We start from the raw sequence: 26,737 nt of genomic DNA, 5'->3' as shown, positions 1-26,737 counted from the left end.
ATCAATTAAAATCTCATTTAAAAAGTTCCTAAAATTAAAAAAGATCAATTCTCAGCACAATTGCGAAGCCATGACTGACTCAGCTGTGACCTACAGTCACGTGACAAAAGCCCAGACAGTTTTCAGGTCAGCTGCAGGCTGTATTTACACAGAGCAGAGAGGAAACAACAAGACTAACAGGAAAGTAGTGGACTAATAAAATAAATACAGCATGGCTCAAAACAGTAATCAGAAAAGCAAGTTGTCAGCAAATTTTGAAGATACATTCAGCATGGTGAAATACCTAGGTAATGTGATGTGATCTGAGTGGCATGAAAAACGGTTGGGTTTGTGAAGGTTGTCAAAATTTAAATGGTTGAATATCTATAGCATGTAGAGGCAGGCTTTATTCATGTACCCAAAATCCCCCATGGCACTTCAAGAACATGTTGTACATGTTCATTCCAGTGTTGTACAGTTAATGATCAACGAAATTCTGCTTTTTTTTCTTTAAATGATTTCTGGCTTCTGTGTCATACTGTATAGAAGACATTTTTGAGCTCTCTCTTCTTCTAGTCCTGGTTGTGCAGTTTCCACAGAGGTGCAGGACTTGACATTGCAATGAAAAATGAGCCCACAGTGAGTAAAAAAGGAAAAAAGAAGCTCAGAAACTGCTTGGGGTTCAGAGGGTAGATATACATATGGGGTTGTTTTGTTGTTTGTGTTCAGATAGACTTGCCATTATAAAGCTGAAGAGAGATAGAAAAAGAAAGAGGGAGAGAAGAGGAGGAGGAGGAAGAAAGAGATCAACATTGAGAATATGGTGAGTAAGAGGATTGGGGTGGGGGGGTGTTTGTTGTGCGTACCAGTCGGCGCAGTGTGCGAATTGTGGTGTGGGTATGTGTGTGTATTGATCTTTGTGTGGATCCTTTGGGCTGGGGATGTTGTGTTTGGCCCTCATTTTAGGACAGACTTTCAAATGGCTGTTTGTGGGTTAAATCGTGGTTTGTGTAAGTTCGGGTTGAAGCCAAATTAAGGGGCTCAGGGACCCATTATGTCAACAGCGTCCTCACAAAGATATAGGCCCATGCGAGTGTGTTTCAGTGTGAGTGTGTAGGGGAGGATCCTCTCCCTCTTAAAGCCGGGTCAGAAACACAGAGATCGGCAGAGCTGAGAGGCACTGAGGAGGGAACACACACTTACTTAAACACACACACCCACACACACAAAGACAACAGGCCTATTGTTCACACAGACACACACACATGCACGCACACACAAGTAATCACAGTTGTTGATCAGCCTAACACACACACTCTTTAACACGCACACTCTTTGCTGGACCCTGGATTGACCACTTGAGGATACATCCCGCAGCACTCCATTTCCCATCATGCACCAGCGGAGCCTCTCAAAGCTCCAGGGGGTCACCACCCAGCGGGGTGCCTTAACCCCATGGACTAGCCAGGACGGAGCCTCGTGGAGCTCCAGGCCGAGGAGGGAATCCGGTCGTTGTCGCTGCACGCCGAGGGGAGCTCCTCTGTGGGCATGGCTGCTCCTGGGGGCCCTGGTGGTTCCTGGAGCCTGGAGCTATTTGAGCGAGGAGCAGGAGGAGCTGCTGGTGGAGCTTCATAACCACTACAGAGGGCAGGTTTCACCCAGTGCCTCAGCCATGCTGCCTCTGGTAAGACGCCTGCGGGGCATTAACATCATCCCAAACTGCCATGAAGCAACATAAGGAGAGGGTTATTGATTTCACAAGCTAAATGTCAGATGTCACACTATCATCCACTGACATGACACTTCTGTCCTTGACGACAGCTGCAAAAAATGTAGGCAGGAGACGTATACGCCCCTGATTTTCTGTGTAATTTCAGTGTATATCGTCTTTTCACATAACAATTCTTTGTCAAAAGACACTGATCAATCAATTCCCTTCGATTGTTCGATTGGCCCTGGTTCTTTATTTTGCTATATCATTCTGCCGACTGTCTCGTATCCTGTAGAAATATGATTAAACTTACCTGTATGTTAACACAAGGTTTTAACAGTGCTATGTTTTGTGGTTTAAATTGTGTTTTAGAAGCTTTTAGAGGCTAAAAAGTAATTAAAAGCTTTGCTTGACATCGCAGAATGATGCTAACACAAGTTGTTTAGCGTTCAAGCAGGGTTTAGGAGGATTGTAATCCCTGATAGAAGGACAGCGTAATGACTTCTGGCCCACTTTGTTTTAGCTTGGGAGTGCTGTACATAAATTTTTCTCCAAACATCACATAAATACATCTACACACTTGGACAAAATTGTTGGTACCCCTCGGTTAATGAAAGAAAAACCCACAATGGTCACAGAAATAAATTGAATCTGACAAAAGTAATTATAATTTTTTTTTTATTTATTTTTTTTTTAATGATTGTACCCCTAGAAAAGACTATAAATAATGCGACCATAGGGACATGTTCAATCAAGGTGTGTCCTCTAATTAGCATCACAGGTGTCTACAAACTTGTAGTCTGTCAGTTGGCCTATTTATAGGGTTACAAGTTGTCACTGTGCTGTTTGGTGACATGGTGTGTACCACACTAAACATGGACCAGAGGAAGCAAAGGAGAGAGTTGTCTCAGGAGATTAGAAAGAAAAGTATATACAAGCATGTTAAAGGTAAAGGCTATAAGACCATCTCCAAGCAGCTTGATGTTCCTGTGACTACAGTTGCACATATTATTCAGAAATTTAAGATCCATGGGACTGTAGCCAACCTCCCTGGACGTGGCCGCAGGAGGAACATTGATAACAAATCGAAGAGACGGATAATACGAATCGTAACAAAAGAGCCCAGAACAACCTCTAAAGACATTAAAGGTGAACTCCAAGGTCAAGGTACATCAGTGTCAGATCGCACCATCTGTCATTGTTTGAGCCAAAGTGGACTTCATGGTAGACGACCAAGGAGGACACCATTGTTGAAAACAAATCATAAAAAAGCCAGACTGGAATTTGCCAAACTGCATGTTGACAAGCCACAAAGCTTCTGGGAGAATGTCCTTTGGACAGACAAGACAAAACTGGAATTTTTTGGCAAGGCACATCAGCTCTATGTTCACAGACAATGAAGCATATCAAGAAAAGAACACTGTCCCTACTGTGAAACATGGAGGAGGCTCTGTTATGTTCTGAGGCTGCTTTGCTGCATCTGGCACAGGGTGTCTTGAATCTGTGCAGGCTACAATGAAATCTCAAGACTATCAAGGTATTCTAGAGAGAAATGTGCTGCCCAGTGTGAGAAAGCTTGGTCTCAGTCGCAGGTCATGGGTCTTGCAACAGGATAATGAAAACCTGAGACAACTGGAGCGGTCTGCTCATGAGGAGTGGGCCAAAATGCTTGCTGAGATGTGCAAGTCTCGTTGACAGTTACAGAAATCGTTTGATTGCAGTGATTGCCTCAAAAGGTTTTGCAACAAATATTAAGTTCAGGGTACCATCATTTTTGTCCAGGCCTGTTTCATAAATTTATTTTTTTTAAATAATTCTGTGAAACCACAGTTCAAAAGCAATGTCTGATTTTAGTTGGTTAATTTTTATAGAATTTTTATTTATTATTACTTTTGTCAGATTCAAGTTTTTTCTGTGACTGTTGTGGGTTTTTCTTTCATTAACCGAGGGGTACCAACAATTTTTTCCATGTGTGTACATTAGAATACAATGCATATACATCATGCATTGTAGTGATAAAACAGTAAAGGTTTTCAACTGCCATTGTACAATGACGACAATGCAAGCCTAGTTTTTCAACCCCCATAAAAGAGGAACATTTTCGGATCTTTGTACATTTTGCAAGTAAAAAGTTTAGCTCGGGGCTGCAAGGCGGTGCAGTTGTTAGCGCTGTTGTCTCGCAGCAAGAAGGTCGCCAGTTCGCGTCCCAGTGGGGGCACCGGGATCTTTCTGTGAGGAGTTTGCATGTTTTCCCCGTGCAGCGTGGGTTCTCTCCGGGTTCTCCGGCTTCCTCCCACAAGGTCCAAAAACATGCTGAGGTTAATTGGTGATCCTAAATTGTCCGTAGGTGTGAATGTGAGTGTGCTTGGTTGTCTGACTCTAAGTGTAGCCCTGTGATAGACTGGGATAGTGTATAGATAGTGGATGGATGGAAGTTTAGCTCGAGAATAAGGTCATGATCATAACCCATCTAAAAAACATCAAATTAATGTATGTTCATTAGAATATAATCAATATATGCCACGTTTGTGTGCATAAAATTGCCATTCAACAGCTGAATGATGCTGAAGAAGTTGTATATTTGAGTTCAAATTGTGTTTAAGAGGCTTTTAACCCCTAAAAAAAACTAAATTGAAGGGCTTCTTTTCCATTTTTTATATTGAGATGGAAGTCTTGACCATAAACCCCCCAAAGACATCAAATAAATGCATGTACATTGGCATAAAATGATTAAAGGTTTTAATTGCCATTGTAGTATGACGCAAACATCAATTCCATCCTTATTCTGGTTGTAGGTCTTGACCATAAAACCTTCAAAACATCAAATAAATATTTGTACAGCAAATAGATGTCATGTTTTGCTGGCATCAAATGGTAGAAAGCTTCAATTACTGCTGTGGAAATATGGATTAGAATATAAACAGAAAGATCAATAAAACATTAAATCTCTGGACAAGATTTGCAGACTTCTTTGGTTCTGAACTATCTTTGAACTGTGTTGGAACTAAAAATAAAATCTACAACATGTAGCACACAACCTAACACACTGATAATGTGTTTTTGGCGGAGGAACTTGTGGTTTTGAGCAGTAAATATGTCACCACTCCTGTGTAGTCCGTAGTAAAGATGACTGTAAAATATCCAATCTGACATCTCACATGTATCTATATCTCCATGCAATGCAAGAGCAAACGATTATCTGTCTATGATTGCAGTAAGGGCTGGGTAGAAGTTGAAAAGTACCAGTTTGCACAATGCACTGATGAAATAGTTGTTTTGGAGGTGGAGTGAAAAGGTGAAACATTACAGAAAGGGAGGAGATATACTTTACATAAGACAGACCATCTTTCTAGACAACATTCATGATGTTGCACAATCCTCTGTAAGAGAAATTATTTTCCAATAGAACAAAATTCTTTTCCCAATTATATTTAGGCACAGTTTAACCACTTGTTAAATTGATCATCAGGAGGTGGTTATCATAAATCACAAATTTGCCTCAAGGGGCTTCACAGTCGGTTCAGGATGCAACACCCTCTGTCCATCAATTCAGATAAGGAAACTCCAAAAAACATCAGGGAGACAATCAGGGATAGGATACCTCTTCCAGGACACATGGACGGGAATTAAATGCAACATCATAGAACAACAATAGGCGGCATTTCACAGCAAGAACTCAAGTAGGTGCAACATGGCATTACAGGAACAGCCCCGAAATCAGCGCTTCAGCCTTTCTGTTGTCCATGGCATTAGCTCAACAGAACAATGGCAAATAGCAGTTACTGGATGTATTTCTGATTCTATAGGCACATAGGAAATTGAACAATGGGGGTTTGTTGGTGAATTTTCTGTTGTTGATAGTGATATTGGAGAGGAGAAGATTGCTACTAGGACATTGAGAGGACAGAGAATATGGCACTTGCTGGCTTCTCCAAGTTTGAGCAATACGGTCGTCAAGAAGTGTTGACCCTAGAGTTGGTATTTTGTTCTCATTTTTGTCCATTAAAAATGGGTCTACAGGTTGGTGTCTTGCAGTTGGAGCTCACGCGAAGGTCTGGGCCAACTTAAGATGGCTTGCAAGTTCTCGCAGTGGAAAATAGCCTGATAGAAACAGTGGTCATTAAAAAATTCTAAAATGTTCCATATGATGCACAAGATCAGGGAGGACGATTAGTAACCATCAGGCGTTGCCAAACAAACAAGAGACGTGAACGTCTGTTTCGGAACATCATCCCTCACTCCAATGTCGGAAAGATTTGGGCGGAGGCGGTGACAAGCAGCTCTCATGATGTAAAGTTTTTCCACTTTAAGGGAACAGCAGACGTTTTCAGTGACAGTGAGGTTCATGCTGAGTAATCCGCAGGCCTCAAGACAACACAGACTCATCATTGTGCTCTGAAAAACATGCTGCTGTTGAGTGTTACTAATCTGATTGTCTTGCATTGGCAGCAACAACAACCACTCAGTTTCATTGTATCAGGGTGAACTGATATCTCCAAATTTCAGCATGAAACGATGCTTTAGGTCCTGGAGGAATAATTCGCTGCTGAAAATAGTCCCCAACAAATATATCTTTTTTTCTCCTGTATGTATGATTTAAAAAAAAAACCTACAGTGGCTAGCTGTATTTATTTATTTTTAACTGACTATATATCAGATCTTTACTGTACTTGGAGATTAGAGCAACAGATGGAGCAGGGAAATAAGAAGGCAGAAATACAAGAAGAAGAAGAAAAGTAAGCAGCAGACAGCAGAGAGATGGGTTTAAAGTGATTGTAATCCCCTTCCCACAACTGTTAAGTCATATTGTTAAGTTTTGATGTTTTTCAACAAAATTTTGATCAATCCATAGATTGCGTGAAGAAAATGAACAAAAATCGACATGTATTTTTAACTAAAAAAGTGACACCTGTTACTAAAAATTCTACATGTTTTCCTTAATAACATATGCATGCACAAAACAAAAAAATCTGACAAATATGAGCTGGTAAGACGTCCATCCATCCATTTTCTATACACCACTTAATTCTCATTAGGGTTGCGGGGGAGCTGGAGCCTATCCCAGCTGACTTAGGGCAAAGGCAGGGGACACCCTGGACAGGTCGCCAGTCTATCACAGGGCTACACTAAGAGTCAGACAACCAAGCACACTCGCATTCACACCGATGGAAAATTCAGAATCACCTATTAACCTCAACATGTTGTTGGACTGTGTGGGAGGAAGCCGGAGAACCCAGAGAGAACCCACGCTGCATGGGGAGAACATGCAAACTCCATGCAGAAAGATCCTGGGTGTCCTCACTGGGCCGCAAACCGGCAACCTTCTAGCTGCGAGGCAATGATGCTAACCATCGCACCACCTTGCAGCCCTGCTCAGACATGAACTTTAAAAAAATAAAAATAAAAAAATAAATTGGTGAATTGCGGTGGAATGACCCACTTCTCTCTCTTTTTTTGCCCTTTTTTTGTAGTCACATTTTTATTCGCAGTGGGTTCATTTTTCACTGAAGTAGAAGAAGAAATGGCGAGAACATAAGAATGTTTTCTCTGCAGTTGGACACAAGTTAGATTTTTTTACTCTGCAACAATTGACAAAACCTGGAATCAAAATGTACAACATTTTTCCAAGTGTCAACAGGTGTTTAACATACTGGGGGAAAAAATGGTGACTCTACACACTATAGGTTTGTTGATCTGAAACTCGCTGAAAGTGAAACATCCAATGATTCTTTCAGTTTTCACAGTTATTGGCTCTGACAAATAATATAATTTAGATGCCTTTTTGAAAAGATAGCTTTCAAATCCTGTGGCAGATTTTGGTGTTCAGAGGATTAAACTGGAGACACTTTGGTCTGCTGGTGTTGTATATCCACACGGGCAGTACCAACACCACCTTTTGCTCATATCTGAGATACCAGCAGTTTTTACAAAACAGCAGTATGTGGTAACTTGAAAATGAGAACAGGCTGACTGGTATCTATGACTCTATCTGGACAACTGCTGTCTGTAGATATGAAGCCTCCAGGAACAGCGCCGATGGATAGTCATAGTTATCAAATCCCCCTAATGTCTACTCCAAAGTCAGGTCCTAATGGCACCGTACCACTGTGCACTGTGTAGTCTGCTATTTATGCTAGACTTTACAGTTTTGAACGTTAATGTACAAGAACATAACATACATTTTAATTTGCATTAGTGCAGGCTCAGGTCCTTCATCCATAAATGAACACACCAGTGATCGTCCACAGCAAAGATTGACTGTGGCAGTCAATGGAATAAGGAAGAACCTAAGAGGCTAGCACAAACAACTCATTTAAAAGCATTTTTGAGTGTCAGACTTTGTTATTTTCGTAACTACTGACAGTAATTTCCCATACATCTACTTTTGAAAGTAATAACAATGTGGTGGAACTTAGAAACCTTCAACAAAGGGAACATAAGAAGCTTCAACTCAGATGCATTTTTGTTTTTTATGAAGATGTTCTTGGAGACGTCTTGTCACTGTCCGCAATTTATGCTATTGGTTTCCAGCCTTGAGTGGCGCCTCCAGTTCTTGCATGGTGGGATAATTGGAGCATTGACAGCACGCCCAAAAAATGGCTTTTTGAGTTTCCTTAATCCTGTTTAAAAGGTGTTGGGTGTCTATTAGTGCAGAGTCAGCAGGATTGAGTTCAGATCAGAGGCTGCAGTAAGAAAAGAGGAAGGAGGAGACGAGGAAAGGTGAAGCACAAATACAACTGCCTGGTCCCATGTGTTCGTTTACATTCTCTCATATCTCCAGTTAATCACAAAAATTATCCTAATTTCCTAATATTCTCAGTTCATGTCTCGTTATCTTCCCCTGTTTCCTCTGTTTGTGTTCCTTTTTGTCAAATGATCCCAGAACACAAGCACACATGAAATCTTTGGCTCTGGTTAGTGGTGTTTGTCTTGTTCTTGCTTTGTCTTGTTCTAATTATCCTTGTTTGTATCTGAGGTCTGCGCCCCATGTTTTCATGATGGAACTGCTTCAGCAATGTCTTGATCTTCCATTTTTCTGCCATTTTTTTGGTCTTTTCTTGGCTCTTTGTGGCCCTGCATATGAATGTAGTAAGTCTTGGATTAGAGCTTGGCAGGAGTTCTTGTCTTCTTAGTGGGAATTAAGTGGTTTTTGGCAGCTGGCCCTGTTCAGATAGCACTTTATGGACGCCGATTATTACATACACTGCGCTCCAAAAGTGTGTTATCTTTTTGGTACCTATACACATAAATACAATGAAATTACCAAAATATTATACATAAGGGAAACTGGAATAAGACGCCCACCTTAACAATGTCTAATTTCTTTTCAAATATATATTCTAAAGCTCATTTAAAGGCTAATTATATCACAACAGACTACAGTATAAAACTAAATATAAAATCACTAAAAGGGTCATTTTAACTCTTAACTTGGGCAAGAATCTCATATCCCAGCTTGTTATTTATGCATCAGACTAGCTTATTTTCAGTTTTTGCCTCTGTTCTTACTCTAATTGCAACAAAAATGCTCAGTAACATACAAAAAGTATTTGATTGTTTTTAAAGTTGGAGATAAATCACAATTAGAGTTTACTTTCTATATATAGAATGGGACTGTGCAATTTGTATTATATATATAAAAATAAAAATTAAAAATTAAAAATAGTATACAAAATAAATAGGAAAGTGACACGTGTTGTGTGTTGTTGTGTAAGAGAAAGCCAGCTGTGACATGAAATTGTTTTCAAGCTATACAGTCTGTAGTGGCCATGTTGACCTGATTACAAGAGGAAATGTCAGGGGGTTCAACTGCTGCAATTCATTATTAGTAGAAAAGCAGTGTCCAAATGTGCCAAAGTTCATGCAATATATGTATTTAAGATGTTTCACTGCCAGCCTGCTGGTGGTGCTACAAGAGCTGAAGGGTCAGATGATCACCAAAGCCTCTGGAAGATGTTTCAATGAGCATCACAAAATGTAAAATTATGTCTTCACCTGACAGAGAAGTTGTGTTGCTGCTGTTATGTCACTTATTTCACAGTTTTGTTGAAGTGCTGCTTCTAACCTCAGAACAGTTTGCGTGTGTCAGCAGGATTTCTAGGTTGACTAAATATCAGATAAAATTGCTGTAGTAGTTTGGGAACGTTGAGGCAGGTTGGGGCCGGCAGGATGTTTTTTTATATTTTTCATTGGAAAGGAGAGGAGCTGGGGGCTGATTAACCCTCTGAATCCCAAAACCGGCATGTTCGAAAGAATGTTTTCTTTAGAAAACAAAATGACACAGTTTATCAGCCACAAACGGCAAAAACAGGAGGAAAAGTGCAGTTTGTAGAGGTGGTAAAGTATCCATCCATCCATCATCTATGCACTGCTCAATCCTCACTAGGGTCGCGGGGGGGCTGGAGCCTATCCCAGCTGACTTAGAGTGAAGGCAGGGGACACCCTGGACAGGTAACCAGTCTATCACAGGGCTACACTTAGGGACAGACAACCAAGCACACTCACATTCACACCTACGGACAATTTAGAATCACTAGTTAACCTCAACATGTTTCTGGACTGCGGGAGGAAGCCGGAAACCCAGAGAGAATCCACACTGCACAGGGAGAACATGCAAACTCCACGCAGAAAGATCTTCTACCTGTGAGGCCATGGTGCTAACCACCGAGCCACCTTGTAGCCCGTGGTAAAATGTATATAGTTAAATATCTATGGTATCTAATATCACCATTTTTCTCCAGTAATGCTATCATCTGTGGGCATTTTTAAAAAGTTGCACATGTTGATTCAAGTTCTTGGCATCAGTGCCATACTGCACATAAGACATGCATGAGTTCTCTCTGTTTCTAGTCATGGTTTTGTTTCTTCCATAGAAATACAGGACTTTATATTCCAGTGAAAAATGAAGATCACAGTGAGTAGAAATGTGTCAGGAGAAAAGAAATGCCTAAAAACTGATTGAAATGCAGTTGGTTAAATATACACGTAGAAACATGACAGCTTCCATACATGCGCTACTGCCATTTTTTCACATTGGTACAGATTAGTCACATACCAGTTGAAACATCCCCAGCAGGCTGTTTTTAAAACTGTTGAGAGGAAGAGATGCCAGTAGAAGCCCTGGCATCTTGCTCCTAATCAGAACCACCAGTTTGTGTTTTCATATTTCATCATGAAGAGACAAAATACAATTTCTCTTACTTTTCCTGTGACATCTCAGTTGCGTTTCACCCAACATTAACTGAATGTAAAAGAAACGACTGCTTAAATGATTTTTGCACTGAAATGCTTTCTTACTTCTTTTCACGATACGTTTTTGTGAGTGTGATGGCTTCTCTTAGTCACCTGCAAACCTGTTTGTGCACGGCGTGTCTGCAAGGTAAAAATTAAATGCAGATTTTCTGCCATTAAGAAACAGTAACAGCAGCTTCTGCAAAGGTGAAAGATATTCTATTAATGAAGATGTTTATGTCTGTCAGGGATGATGCAAAATATCAATATACTTCCTAATCGTGCAGTTAGCAGGCGAGTGTGTGAACAACGCGGCTCATGTTGTAGCTACTTGTAGTAAGGAGGTCAGTGCAATATGTCTGATGTTCCTGACTGAACTCAAGACTTTGTAAAAGTATGGAGAGAATGTGCAGACTTTGAGTCAGCTCACAGTCAAGAGGTTATTCAACCCATTCTCATTCCCAGGGCATCACATACTGCAATTTTATCAAAGCCGCCGGCATCTCAGCAGGTTTTTTCCTGGATCAGAACAGTAAGCACAACAGTAAGCATGATCAGTTCGCCTACAGTAGGGGGAATAGGTCTGTGTTACCTTCTTTGAAATAAATTTCTGCATTTTCCTGTTATTTTTAATAATTTGATTTAAAAAAAAGAAAGCCTGTTAATAACAAATAAATCCGAATTAACAAAACTGTATTTTAACCAGTTTTAAAAGGCAATATTCTTAGTTTTAATTCTAATCATTTTGCTTTTGCCTAAAACCTGTGAAAAAGCCTGAATGTTTGGCTCAGAGCACTGCTGCGAGTTAAAGCAAAGCCTCACAGAGCTGCTAGCATGCAGACTCTTATTTATTTGTAGCCTTATTAACTCTTCATTCTACTTCTTCTTATTATCATTTGCTTACGGCTGCAACTGTCCCAAATTCTCTCTGATTCACCGCATCAACACAAAACACAGGTTAGCGGATCAGGCCCATCGCATTTCATGAGGTAAGCACAATAAAAAAGCGCCAGAGTAAATTGAGGCCTGGGTTCCAGGAACAGACGGGTGTTTCCCTCCAGTTAATAACAAGATGAGGAACATAGCAGGGAAATCACCCTGGAAGACAAAAAGCGAGGGAGTCAACCATCGGGATTGAGCAACATAGGAGGAAGAGTGTTGGGAAAGAGCTGAAGAATGTTTACACAGAGAGAAATGAAAATTAGGTAGTGAATGAATTAATGCCCAGAGGATGGAGGATGAAGACAAAGACAGGAAACAACGGAAGGAGACAATGAAAGACCCAGAAAGTGAGAGAAATAGGGAAGTAGCTTGCAAAATCTGCATAAATTAAGGAGCAAAATGAGACGAATATAAGTGGAAGAAGAGGGAGGTCAGTGTGCTAAACTGGGAGGAAATTGCAGAGGACAGATTTCAATTTTTTTTGGCAAGAAAAGGCATCTGTAAAATGTTAGTAGGACCATTCCAGTCACATAAGGTGTCCAGAAACCTGGACTCAGACAAACCAGTTCAGATTCAAATAAAAGAAAAACCAGCAGCACGAAACAGAGCGACCAGGTCAAGGAAAACAGAAAAACTGAGGAAACCAGCTATACCAGTTCAGACACAACTGGTGTACGCTGCACCGACTAAGGAAACCAGTTTGGGTGATTCGGATTAAAAACAATCTGAGTAGTTCACATTAAACTGAAAAGCAAGCAAACAAGACCATTCTGTTTAAATTAAACAAATGAAACCCGTCTGACCAGTTCAGGCAAACTATTAAAAATGTGAAAGTAATTCCATCAGTTCATAGAAAAATAGCTACAGTGAAGTCAGTCTGACCAGAGACAAAAGTTAAAGAAAAAAAAAAAAAGTTAAACCAGTCTAAACAGTTCAGATAAAACTGGTATAACTGTAAAACCACTCAGACCACTTGATAGAAAGTCAAGTCAAGCCAAGTCAGCTTTATTGTCAGTTTTGCCATAAGTACAACATACAGAGAACTAAAATTGCAACACTCAGAGGCCCCATGGTGCAACATGAACATAGAAAAACGTATGAAAATAGAAAAAAAGAAAAATAGAAAAAATAGAATATAGCAAATATAGAAAGGTTTTAAAACACATGCAATCATGCCACAGTTAAGGTAGTTTTAATGTTGTCCCTTATAACGCCTCAGGGCAATAGATTCCTGCCTTGAAAGCTCGACCCTTGGAAACGAATTCACAGCACATGATAAATCCCTTTTGTTGTGTGATCTTTTATAATAATAATAATAATAATAATAATAATAATAATGATAATAATGATAAACTTTATTTATAGAGCACTTTTCAAAACACTTTATAAAGTGCTTTTCAATAAAATAAATATAAAATTGAAATAAAATAAGCACACAGAAAAATAGAAAGCACACAAAACAGAACAAGAAGCTATAAAACATAACTTAAAATTTAAATAAAACCATGGAAAGCTCTCTGATAAAAATGTGTTTTAAGGAGTGACTTAAAAGAGATCTTGTGTGCAATTCAACAAAGTGAAATGTTGTTTGCCTTGAATTCTACCTTGATCATACCCTTTTGTTGACATGCACACAGACACCTGAGGACACCGTGGACATGTAGTTGTTTTTAACAATTTAACTGTTTTTGAAGTCTTTGGGAGTACACTTGGAGGAATCCATTTCATCCATGCGTGCTCGGTCATATCTACATATTCGTTGCGTACACACCATTTTCCTGGTAGCATGGCTGTTGCGCAGACACAAATTTGAGCTGCACGAAGATGTCTGTTGAGGGGTCTGCACAAACTCCCACAGACTTAATGAGATAAAATTTATGTCACATGGACCCTGACATACTCGTGGATATTGAAAATAACATTGGTCTAATAACAGCAATGAATGGTTTTAATATAATTCAATTCAGTCCAATTCAATTTTATTTACAAGGTGTGTCACAAAAGATATATAAAAAGATAGATTTTAAACCCAAACTATAAATTAGGAGTATTCCCCTTCAGACGATCAACCAGCATGTCTACAAAGAGATCCTGCAGTGTTTGCTTCGTTCAGTGCGCAAGAAGAGGCGAGAGTTCTGGCAGGACAAGTTGTGGCTGCTTCACCATGACAACTGGCCTGCTCACAATGCCCTGAGCATCCGACAGTTCCTGGCTGAGAAGAACATCGCCGTGCTGGAGCAACCTCCCTACTCACCCCACCTGGCTCCGTGGGATTTTTTCCTCTTCCCCAAGCTCAAGGGGGTCATCAAAGGGGCCCGTTTTGAAGACGTGGACGACATCAAGATGGGATGACGGAGCTGTGGAGGATCTCGGAAGAATCCTTCCAGGAATGTATGGAGAGGGCTGGGAAAGTGCATTAGACTCCAGGGAGATTACTTCGAAGGGGAAAATTTGTAGTTTGTAGTTTGTATTTAAAATACATCTTTTGTGACACCAGTCCTGAAGCTTTTCTGAAGCACCTCGTATATAAGACCAATTCAAAAGATCCATCCATCCATTATCTATACACCACCTAATCCTCATTAGGGTCGCAGGGGGTTGGAGCATATCCCAGCCAACTCAAGGTGAAGGCAGGGGACACCCTGGTCTATCACAGGGCTAGAGACAAACAACCAAGCTCACTCACATTCATACCTACGGACAATTTAGAACCACCAATTAACCTCAGCATGTTTGAGGGCTGTGGGCAATTCAAAACATGTCATCTCATAGCACTTCCCATGGTAAGGTGAAGACCTTAGAATTTTTAAATCACAAAGTTCCCTTTTGATTCCCTTTCAACAGCACTTGACGACAGTGGGAAGAACCCAGAAAAAAACTCCCCTTTATAGGGAAGGAACGAAAAACCTCGGACAGAACCAGGTTCAGGGAGGGTGGCCATCTGCCTCGACCGGTTGGGGTGAGGGTGGGGATTTCAGCATTTGTCCATGGGTGCGTCTGAGAAGAAATATATTCAAGGTTTAACAAAGGTCCCGATATTGATAGCGTGATGCTACATGGAATGCTGTCTCGTGACTGTTGCTGCTTGCAGATACCCAATACAAGGGACAGTGCCATGCTCCCTATGCCTGCCACAAGAAGTGACTCCAGCAAATTAGCAAGTCGATCTGTGAGAAAAATAAATTAAGGCCACCAGTTGAATAAAATACAGGGATGTCCTGATTCAGTTTTTTCTTTCTTTTTTTTCGATCAGAGTTATTTAATGTTTAATATCTGCCAATACTGAATCCTGCACCAAGACTATTGCTACTTTCCTAGTTAAAAAAAACTTCATACTTCAAGTACAATAAAGTTAGCAAAATTAATTAAGTGTATGTGCCTAACAAACAAATAGCTCTGCAAGAAAAATTACATTCCTGCAACTATGCTGTTCCTTAATGTTACGTAGGTGGTCATGAACCTTGGTGTGAAGCTCCAGTAGAACACTGTCTGAAAGTAGTGTGAGAAGGGTAGAGTCTACTATGGCTCCACAATATCCTAAAAATGGTGAAAACCTGTATTGTCTTCATGCATGTCAGAAAGTGCACTGTAATCTCCACCTTTGACTGCAGATTACAAACAGACAGCAGTTAACCAAGATTGTTGAATTCATTTGAGAAAGAAAAACAATCAGCTGTTCACACACCGGATGACCTCCAGTACAGTTGACGGAGATGACAGAGAGAGAGAGTGTGTGTGCTTGTGTATGTGTGTGTTACTTCATGACCTGAAAGCTTAACACAAGCCAGATGTTGAGACAGCATGGAGAGAAAAGAATGTGAAGCAGCCCCCTGACTATTGTTTGTGTTGTGTGTCATCGCTGGACAAACAAACACACAGATATTAAACTCCCAGTCATGGTCCTGTTGTTCATTCTTTTGGTTCCTTAGCAACAGTGACTCAAACCACAAGATGGAGACAGGCTGAACTAAAGATGTCTCATCATCATGGGCAGCTTTTCACTATATTGAATATTTGTGGGAAGCTAGCAGAGGCCCGTGGGCCAAATCTGGCACCCAGACAAAATTGTTATAGATCCATAGTTTTCATGAAAACAGGCCTGTGTACATCTCAGCCTAAAACAACATATAATCAATGATTTGCAGCTTAAATGGACAGCAGTCAAATAGTCATAATGGAATTTTTTACCCAAAGCAGCAATAACAGCATTTGCATTCAACCATAATTGCAACAGTTCACAGTTACAGAAAAAGTTCAGATAATCTGCAATAACAATATCAAATTTTAGCTTACCCTCTGAAAGTAATGTTAACATAAACACATATACATTTTTTAAAAAATATAATAATAATCCCAAAAAACAGAAATAATTTTAGACTTTAAACTTTCTGATGGTTCTTGAACATATTTCACCTCTCAGCTCTGCCACCATTTGAGTGTGTGTGTGTGTGTGTGTGTGTTTGTGTAAATGGGTGAATGACAAATACATTGCTTGGTGTTTTGGAATCTAAGGTGAATAAAGTATAAATAATTGTGCACCATTTACCATTCACCTGCAGCTCCATCAGTAAATTACAAAAATCATTGCTTAAAATTTTAGCAAAATCCCTTTACTCGACATGTCTCATTTCAAATGTATCAACGATTCTCCATTTGCACCACATTCTGCAAAAAAAAAGAAAAAAAAAGAAAAAGCTCTGTACTCCTCACCACAACTGAGATGTCTCGACTGACTTTGCTGTGAACAACAGTCACATGACAAAAATTCAGAGAGTTTTGGGCAGAAACCCCTTTGTCACTCATCATTTTAAGCTCTGACTGTTGCCATCTTGGCAGCAAATGACTCCTCCTGCTCATCCAGAAATGAACAAAGATGTGGAGCATTCGTGGAGTTGAGATGGGCCATGGTCTGTCCTACAAGTGCACAAAGCAACCACGCCCTTATTTATGCTGAACATCAAGCCCTAATACAATACAAATGGGTGAGTTAATAGTAAAATACAGATTTAGTGGCACAACAACAGTTGTAGGTTTGGCTCTCCTTGGTCCTCATGTTCCACTATCAGAGGACTACCACGTCGAAGCATTTGGACTTTCTTATTTAGAGTTTAAAGTGAGACAAGAAAGGCCGTAATGTACTATTTGATTAGGGGTTGAGTCTGACATCCATGCAGCTGGCTCTTTGTCTACCCTCTCACAAGATCAGTGTTTGAAGGGGAAATACATCTGCTGGTAAATCTACTGGCATAATGGGAAGGAAATACTGTACATACCTCTGACAGGCCGGCTGGAGTGTTCAGGGTCAGAGGTCAGGTCAGGTTAGGTGTCCCTGGTTTATCTACGTTTAAAGGAAACAGGACAGAGAGAATAAAACACTTCATATGAAGAATCTTTGGATTTCCTGACTCGGTTACTGAGTGTCCGGGTTAAACACAATGTGTTGCTAATAAATTAAATCCGTCTTTTGCACATTTCCTTGATATGGTATTAAATGTCATATCATTGTCAACAGACTTTTTACAAGCACCCAGCCTAACGCTACAGAAAACAACTCTGCTGAAGTCAGAGTCAAAGTGCTGGGGATGGAAATATCAAGATACAAAAGATGTTCCATAATCATGATCAAACAGTTCTAAAATCTGGCCAGCGACAGCAGAGAACAATTAGCCTATAGGGCTAACTCTGGCACATTTACATTAATATGTCTGTTGATCAATAAGGTCTGTCACATAAATTAACAAAAGAAATGCATTGTTAGAGAGCACTTTCCCCGAGAGGGTTTTACAGGCTGTAAATCGACAAATCTAAAACAGCTACACAATGAAATGATCATGCTAATTAAAAGCAGGTTTAGGGAGGGAAGAGAAAGTGCAGCAGGCTTATAAAACAGCCAATTTAATCTCAGTAAAGTTTTCACTGACAAATATATACTTGCAGTTTTCTCCATTTACAAGCATGAAAGTGTTTCTGCATGAGACGTCAGTTTTGTTCTATATGTAGAGATTAATTATCAAAGTAAACATGAAGTTTGTTTTCATTTCTGTTTTAAGTTTTAATAGAAATTGAATCTACCAACTGGCTTTTGGTGGTGAAGTCAGACACTTTTGATGGGCCGAGACCATCTCTTACAATGGGGTGGCACAATGTCACGTTAATTTCTGTTTTCAGCAAACCTCAACTGATTAAGAATATGGAACTGCTGTGTTTGATTGGTCAGTAGTTCATACCTCATGGTGAGCCTAAATCATATACACTTGGTTGTACAGCCGTCCTCAAATTTATTCATATCCTCCCATTAAAGAAGGAGAAAAAAACAGCTGTCACTGAAATAAGTTGAAATTGACAAAAGTAACAGTAAATATAAATTTCATGAAAATCATGACATTTCTTTTGAATTTTGGTTCAACAGAAATAGTTTTAGAAAACAAACAAACAAACAAACAAAAACAAGCAAACAAGCATGATGGGACCTGGAAACTAATATTTTGTTGAACAACCCTTTGACGCTGCAAGGTGGCGCAGTTGGTAGCACTGTTGCTTCGCAGCAAGAAGGCTGCCAGTTTGCACACCCTGGGGGCACTGGGATCTTTCTGCGTGGAATTTGCGTGTTCTCCCCGTGCAGCGTGGGTTCTGGTAAAGGGATCTAAGAATCAGGAAACTGTGTTCTTGCTTTATGGTGTTCATCAGTATACTTGTGAAAGCATTTGAAGAAGTGACGAAACCTTTAGTAGTGCCTTCCTATCTTTTTCTTGGGTGTTACAAAGACCATTTGATGGGATGACAACCACTGAAAGCGGTGCATCATTGAAGGTGTAGCTGTAGGATCTTGAGTTGGAGTGGTGTTTTGTCCCCCCCCCATGCAACTACAAACAATTTCATTTTGCGATTGTTTGTCGTACTATGAAAAAACAATATGACTTGCATTGTCACCAAAATGTCTACGGGTTTTCAAAGGACCAAAAAGTTCTTTCACCTCTTTGTTACTATCGGTTTCCACCACCTGTGAAGATTTGGCAGTCAGCTGATGTGTCAAGAAAGGACAAAATTGGTTCTTATTGTGGATCAACTTCTACAATTCCAGGGGAGTATTTTCAGTGTCACTCACAAATCAGAGGATTTCTTCTGTAGCTCCATGAGCTCCTGTTGAAGTACCATGAAAGCATAAACACCCTGAAAACTGAAATGTCCTGAACCTATAGAAAGTACTGCCTTCTAATGCCATGAAGGATAAAGGATTTTCTTGGGGTAAATGATCAGAATTTTGCAGCAAACTTTATTCTCAATAGCTTCCTTTGGTTTTCTGCAGAAGTGGGACTCCAGCCTGAAGTTGCTTGCAGAGGGCTACGCTGCTAAATGCATCTGGAACCACAATCCAGAGCTGGAGGACACCGGGGAAAACCTGTTTGCTGGAACTGGGCCTCTGGACCTCAGAGAGGCTCTCGAGAAATGGTTCTTGGGTGAGTTGTAGAAGTGTGTATTTCTTAACACCAAACAGTAGACTACTGCTGTAATGGTGGTTTTGCTTGTAATGCTTGCAAGACAGCTGATAACACTGTCTATGTAGATTTTCAGTTGTCCAGGTCATGGTAAAGTGCTTCAGTAGAAAACAATTGGACTTTTTTGGTTCATAATGACATTTGATCTGTCATCCAAGAGGCTTCCTCATTTCTGAGGGGTTGGGAGTCCCAGGTATTTAATTAGAACAAAAAACAAACATGGGCTGTAAGGTGGTGCAGTGGTTAGCGCCATCACCTTGCAGGTAGAAGATCGCCGGTGTGATCTTTCTGCGTGGAGTTTGCATGTTGTCCCTGTGCAGTGTGGGTTCTCTCTGGGTTCTCCGGCTTCCTCCCACAGTCCAAAAACATGTTGAGGTTAATTGGTGATTCTACATTGTCCGTAGGTGTGAATGTGAGTGTGCATGGTTGTCTGTCTCTAAGTGTAGCCCTGTGATGGACTGGCGACCTGTCCAGGGTGCCTAGGGTGACCCTAGTGAGGATTAAGCAGTGCATAGATAATGGATGGATGGATGGATGGATGGATGGATAAACAAACATGACTTAAGTGGTAAATGGTCTGCAGTTATACAGCGCTTTTCTACCTTTGCGGCACTCAAAGCGCTTTACAATGTTTCTCATTCACCCATTCACACACACATTCATACACCAATGGCGACAGAGCTGCCATGCAAGGCGCTAGCCTGCCATTGGGAGCAACTTTGGGTTCAGTGTCTTGCCCAAGGACACTTCGACTGTGGAGGGGGCGGGGATCGAACCATCAACCTTATGGTCAGAGGACAACCGCTCTACCACCTTAGCCACAGCCGCCGCTTCTGGCTGGTTGTGACTCAAGGTGTTAAATTTGGCAAAACTGCCTGGGGATGGATCTCAGGACTGCACTGTAAGATTCTGCTAAGTGGTGTCATAGACTCCTTCTCCCATTTAGACCCAGCTGTACTAGTTTAACATAGATGACTTTCTTAAGGACTTACATGCAATTTCACCACTATTAACACGTACCTTGTGTCATGCCTCCCCAGGCAGTTTGTCAATTAGAACTCAGGAAGCCTCTTAGATGAGAGATTAAATGTCTTCAGAGGAGGAACCCAGTTGCCTTGTATTGAAGCACTTATGAATACTTGTAATACCCCTAAGCTTTATCTATATACCCTAAATGCTTCCTAACATATTGCACGCTTTTATTTTTGATATTTAGTACCTTTAAATCTTGCAAAGGAGTACCTCCAAAGCATGGTATTGATAGTTGTGTTCTTCCCCTATCTATTCTGTTATGTGCAGAACACCTGGACTACGACTTTCAGAACAACAGCTGTGATGAAGACAAGATGTGTGGACACTACACACAGGTCAGATGCAAAGGAGTGCAACTATCTGGAACTAACATTATAGATATGTTTAATGTCATTCTGAGCAGCTAAAACAACAGTTAGTGCTGCCTGTCATTCAGTTTGAACCAGTCACAATAGTTGCAGATCTTAAACCTTATTATGCCAAAGTCCACATTGTTGTGCACGCAAGGCTTCCCACTGAATGTTGATCGAGCAAAGCATTTAAACAGTGATAGCAAAAGTAATGGAGGCTGCTTTTAGAACATTCTATGAAATAGGGAAAGCTCATCAGCAACAAGTTTGTTGAGAATGAGAGCTTCATCCATCAGAGACTTGTTTTAGCCTCAGACTACTCTGACGTGGCAGTAAATCTTTAAGAAAAAACCAAGACCCAGCTCTTCACTGAACACCGTTGCACTTGACAGACTGAAAACTAAAAAACCCTCAAACAAACAAAAAAAAATTCTATTACCTCCCATACAGCCTGTTATTGGCATAAATACCCTGTCATACTTAAACTTGTTCTATGGCACTTACCTAGATTGTTTTCTCCTGACTAGATCCTTGCTTGTGTTGTATCTGCTCTCAAATGTACATCGCTTTGGATAAAAGCGTCTGCGAAATGAAATTGTAGAATTTTAAATCAGCTTTTCATGTTACAGTGCCATGTTATGTTTGAAAAGAAAGCTGCCCCACACTCGCTGCAGCCTTCACTGTATCTGCAGATATCTGAAGGGTCATTTTACCAAAACTCTAACTCAAGATATCCATCATTACATTCTGAGGAGTTCTGGTTCAAACTTAATTTAAGATATCTAGAAGGGACAATGTGGATATATTGAAGCTGTCTTGAATTAGCTTTGTGACTGGTCAAAATGAAACTGTAGCTATGGCAAGTTGCTTTAACATTTAATAGCTAGACTTGATATACAGTGCATATAATTCAATTCTTTCTAGTCAAAAAGAACAGTTCTGATATCCAGACATTCTTCCGAGGACAAATGACACCACTTTTACCATTCATGTGTATTTCGTTAAAGAAATCTATAAATCACCTACAGATATTCACAATGTGAATTGCAGATGTTGTATCTGCAGTTATGACTATCTATAGCTTTCGTTTCAAATTTCACTGTTTATTTCTGACAAGTTATAATTGTATTTCAAGATACCTACATTGTCCTTATAGGTGTGATAAATTAGGTTTAAACCGGTCAGAACGACACTGTAGATATCTAAAACTGGAACTAAAAAATACTGTCCACTAAAATGTAATTACAGATATATAGAGAAATAGTCAAAAGGATGCTATTGATATCTGCAATTTTTAATCCAGAGATTCTAACTCAGTTGTCAAATGTTAAAATAGCCCAAGGAATGCTCATGTATGTGTGGACACCTCAGTTTGAAGTGTCTGTGTTTCAGATGGTGTGGGCAGACACACACAGAGTCGGCTGTGCCTTCCACATCTGTAACAGTATGGAGGGACTGGACTGGGAGAGAGTCTCCTTCCTCGTCTGCAACTACTACCCACCGTCAGTACCATTTCTGCTGCTGCTGCTGCAATAGTACAACAAGCACTCCCCCTTGTGGACAGTAATAATATTCTATGAACAGTGTTTACCGTATATGTCTTTGACTTTAAGTGAGGACATATTCAAGTACATAATATTAATTATAATAATGATTGCAACACTCGCTGCAGTTGTTGTATCAGTGTGACGTTGTGTGTGTGCTCAGGGGGAACTATGAAGACGAGCGGCCGTATGTTGAAGGTGACTGGTGCTCCAGATGTCCTGAAAACCTCCAGAAGTGTGAAAACAACCTCTGTGGTAGGACATGCTCTCTTTGCTCCTCTGTCCCTGCTGCTCTGTGTTTACCAACGCCTTTAGAATAGAATAGAACAGAATACTTTATTGATCCCCCGTTAGGGGAAATTTACAGCAGCATCCAAAAATATAAAAAATACAAGAAAATACCAATAATTAGGTAATATGCAGGGCTGCAAGGCGGCTCAGTTGGTAGTACTGTTGCCTCGCAGTTAGAAGGTCGCTGGTTTACGTCCCGGTGGGGGCACCGGGATCTTTCTGCGTGGAGTTTGCATGTTGTCCCTGTGCAGCGTGGGTTCTCTCCGGGTTCTCTGGCTTCCTGCCACAAGTCCAAAAACATGATGAAGTTAATTGGTGATTCTAAATTGTCCGTAGGTGTGAATGTGAGTGCGCTTGGTTGTCTGTCCCTAAGTGTAGCCCTGTGATAGACTGGCGACCTGTCCAGGGTGTCCCCTGCCTTCGCCCTGAATCAGCTGGGATAGGCTCCAGCGCCCCCGCGACCCTTGACCCGAGTAAGGATTAAGCAGTGTATAGATGATGGATGGATGGATACTTTACCACCTCTACAAACTGCACTTTTCCTCCTGTTTTTGCCATTTGTGGCTGATAAACTGTGTCATTTTGTGATTTTGTTTTTTTGAAGAAAACATTCTTTCGAACATGCTGCGACCCTAGTGAGGATTAAGCGGTGTATAGATAATGGATGGAAATAATGTGCATCCCCTGTGAGAGATAGAGACAGAAGCCTAAGCATGCTCACACTTACCATTTAACCTACTATGCATGTCTTTGGAGAAAGCCAACATGGGGGAACATGCAAAGGTCACACAGAGAAGCCTCAGCTGACTAGCAGGTTTGAACCCAAAACCTTCTTGCTGTAAGTTGACTGTACTGACCACTACAGCCATCAGTCCATTTCGCAATCTATTTTTAAAAATCTTTTTACTTGCTTTAAACCAGACAAAAGATTTTAGCTATTATCTGTTCTACACATTCACTTAAAAGAGGTCATATTTGGCTTTTTAGGTTTCCCTTTTCAATGACAAGACAATGACAAAGGGAGTTTCTGGAAATGCTTCGTCTGAGATCCTGATTTTTCTTCTGTTGCTTATCTATGTCACCATATAACACATTTGCATGTCTCGTGGCGGGTTTGTCCCTCAAACAAAGCGTTAGCAGCTGCCTCACTGTACACCATTATTTTCTCCTTGGAGTCACTTCTACTGGAGGTACATCTCTCTGCCTATACTCATTGATCTGGCTCTATGGTACGTAACCAATGTTACATGGCTTGGGCCGGCTGACCAATCAGAGCAGAATGGACTCTCAGGATGGAGGACTTAAAGAGACAGAAGCTTAAACAGAACTATCAGACAGAAGGCGAGAAAATGTGCTGCAGCAATGTACAGAATGAGTTGCCTAGGTATGAAAAACTGAATATCTTTAAGTTTCTGAAGGATCAAGGCATCTGAAGACGCCAAGAGAAATTGTAACATGACTTTTTTATAAAAAGGTGCTCTTAGGTGCAGTTTTAAAATCCTGATGTACTTCTTTTTTTGTGATTTCTAGTTGCTGACACAGTGGAGGAAGAGGTCGAAGACGAAGAAGAAGGTGAAGAGTTAGTGACGGCTGATCCATCCCGCCAGCCTCCAGAAAGTAATCCTCCTGCAAGAGTCGACCCCCCTGTCCAGCCTGCCACCACTGACAGTGCTCCCAGTATTCCCACCACCCTCTTCAAATGGTTCTCTAAAGACACCCCAGCAACGACCACCACTACCAAAGTCCCTGTAGCTCCCTCAGCAACACTGGGAAAAGATGAAGAGGTCAAAGAAAGCGTGGAGGAGGAGAAGGAGGAGAAGGAGGAGAAGGTAGAGCAGGAGAAAAGAAAGGAAACTACAGCTAGCAAGGCGGCAGAAAGGGAGATGGACGTAACACGAAAAATACACGAGGACATCAAAGTATCGAGTGCTGCTTCGGTATTGTCACTTTCGGTCCTGTTTGCCTGCCTGATCGCGATGCTGACTCTCAGGCTGTGAGGAGGAAGAGGATGACCTCACCACTCTTGCATCAACTGCACATTTACCTTGTTAACCCGCCCTGCGGTAACAAACTGTTTCCCCTGTAGAGCAAAATAGGTCAGTTAATAATTCACATTCACCAGAAAACAGCTGCTGCAACATCTGCATGAAGTCTGGGCTGCGATCTGGGTCGAATAATGTGAGCCAAACCTGCTTCAACCTGGTGGGAAAACCTAAATATTACTGCCAGGAAATTACACAACTAAAATTGCTGTTTTCATAAAGAGGAAACTAATTGAACTCATGTGCTTTAAGGGTTTTTCAACCACTTAAAGAAAAAAAAAAAAAGACTTCCTTTGCAGAGCTTCTCCATCAGAACTGGTGTCAGATAGCAGCCTTCAAATTAGCATCATTATTTGCTTATGTATAAACCTTTCAGACTGTTGTTGCTGTTAGCTGAGTGTATCAGGAGCATTAAGTTCTGACCAAAGTTCACAATACACCCACCAACAACTGCAAAAATGGTTCAAATAGCTACAAAGCTTCTTCAAAATAACAAATGTGTGTCGAAAATTACTCTCTTTTTTTCTGAAATGACACAAATTAGTTTTTCTTGAAATATAAAATTGTCTACAATTGCTTGAAGTTTGCCCAATATTAGTTTAATAGCTAAGAAATTTGTCCAAAATGCCTTGAAATGTGTCAAAAAACACACACAATTTCTCCAAAATGAGTTTAAATTGCTCAGAAGGACTTAAAGTTACAAAATTACAAAAAGTTTCCCAAATGGTCAAAACTTGCCCAAAAGGTTTTGATTTTTGATGGATTTTTCAGTTGACTGGAAGGAAACACAGAAAATAGAAAGCTTCCACAGATGTGTTATAAGAACTGGAATTTTTGGGATAGATTAAAGCATGTATGCAAAATTTAGTTCAGAGCAGAACGTGATTGCTTGACATTTGTTTTTCCACTAAAAAATTCTCATTAAGTGATCAAAATGTAATATGGAACAGCATGTTGAGTTTGCTAATTTGTGAGAAAGCAACAGCTAGCGCTTGCTAGCGCTAATTTGTTCTTCTCTCTGTATTTCTGTGACTGAGAAATCAGTTACAATGTTCCAAAATATTTGTAATTTGAAACTCAATGTATCATCATATGTCAATAAGGCAACAGTTGTTGTTCAAAGAGTAAAATTACCTGCAAATAAATGTAAATAATTGCCTTAATTACTTACAGAACAGTTGTGAATGGAAACAGACTAAACAGACAGAAAACTTTGCTCTACATTTGGATGAAAACTCAGCAAATGAACAACACCGGACCTGATTCAGAGATCTAAAACTAGTTGTTTCCCTTGACCTCTAGTCTTTGTGCTAAGCTAGGTTAATAATGTTCCACATCTTAATTTGACCAGTAAGCACAAATACATTTCCTAATGCTGCTTAAATTCAGAAAAGAAAAAGAAACGATGTTTTCCCAAAGTGAATTCTACAGTTTATTACTAAGTGGTGCGGATTCACTCTGCTAATAATGTCATCAAAGAGTAATAATGAAGTGCTGAAGTGGTCTCTTAAGAATACATCCAAAAAAATATTGTTATATCATAATTTGTCTTTCGGTGTTTAAGCTCTGCAAACTCAACTGCCCATGACACCAGATCCACAGAGCTGTACTTCCTCCGTACTGAAAACCAAAAAAGATTTAAGTGGTGTGGAGAGACGCTGCTCACCAAACTGCAGGCCCCCACAGATCGCCTCTTCACGTTGGGCCATGCATCGTTTGTATCTGCAGGGCGAAGGTGGCATCAGTGCATTTCTGTCTCATAGAAAAGAGACTTAAAAATACAGCATCATCTCGTGTGGAAAAGCACAATACTACGATCGAGTGGAAGCAAAAGGAGTTGGAGACGTTTTTATTGTGATTTTATTACAGTTGAATTGCAGGAGAAATGATTGCTGAACTGTGTTTTGAACTGACGACCCTGCTTCTTCTTCTTCTTTTTTCACAAATACATATCTACTGTACACTTTATATTCTCTCAGACTGGAACTACAACTGGACAGCGTCTAATGATTTACCAACTTTACCGTAATTATCTGTAATAATTTTCACAGAGATTGCTGCAAGTGTCTGTATATAAGATTAATAAAGAAATAAACCTTATATGTTCTCTTTTTGACAA

The 26,737-nt window shown here is 40.3% G+C and overlaps 1 protein-coding gene across 1 annotated transcript; it reads left to right on the top strand.

Moving 5' to 3' along the window:
• The first annotated feature begins 1,131 nt into the window (after positions 1 to 1,131).
• LOC103361858 (peptidase inhibitor 16) lies at positions 1,132 to 26,737 on the top strand. Its single transcript, XM_008288069.1, has 6 exons — positions 1,132 to 1,663; positions 19,170 to 19,320; positions 20,659 to 20,726; positions 22,134 to 22,243; positions 22,449 to 22,540; positions 24,107 to 26,737. Exons 1-6 carry the CDS (start codon positions 1,373 to 1,375, stop codon positions 24,571 to 24,573), a joined length of 1,179 nt encoding a protein of 392 aa, XP_008286291.1. The 5' UTR covers positions 1,132 to 1,372; the 3' UTR covers positions 24,574 to 26,737.

Source organism: Stegastes partitus, unplaced genomic scaffold (genome assembly GCF_000690725.1).
Source record: "Stegastes partitus isolate 25-593 unplaced genomic scaffold, Stegastes_partitus-1.0.2 Scaffold12, whole genome shotgun sequence".
NCBI lineage: Eukaryota > Metazoa > Chordata > Actinopteri > Pomacentridae > Stegastes > Stegastes partitus.
Note: the sequence above shows the minus strand (reverse complement) of the source record. Positions and strands in the feature narration are given on the sequence as shown.

Coding starts and splice junctions, on each gene's coding strand:
- LOC103361858 (XM_008288069.1), top strand. CDS start 1,373: ATGCACCAGCGGAGCCTCTCAAAGCTCCAGGGGGTCACCACCCAGCGG. Junction 22,244..22,448: donor GTCTGCAACTACTACCCACC/GTCAGTACCATT, acceptor GTGTGTGCTCAG/GGGGAACTATGAAGACGAGC. Junction 22,541..24,106: donor GTGTGAAAACAACCTCTGTG/GTAGGACATGCT, acceptor TGTGATTTCTAG/TTGCTGACACAGTGGAGGAA.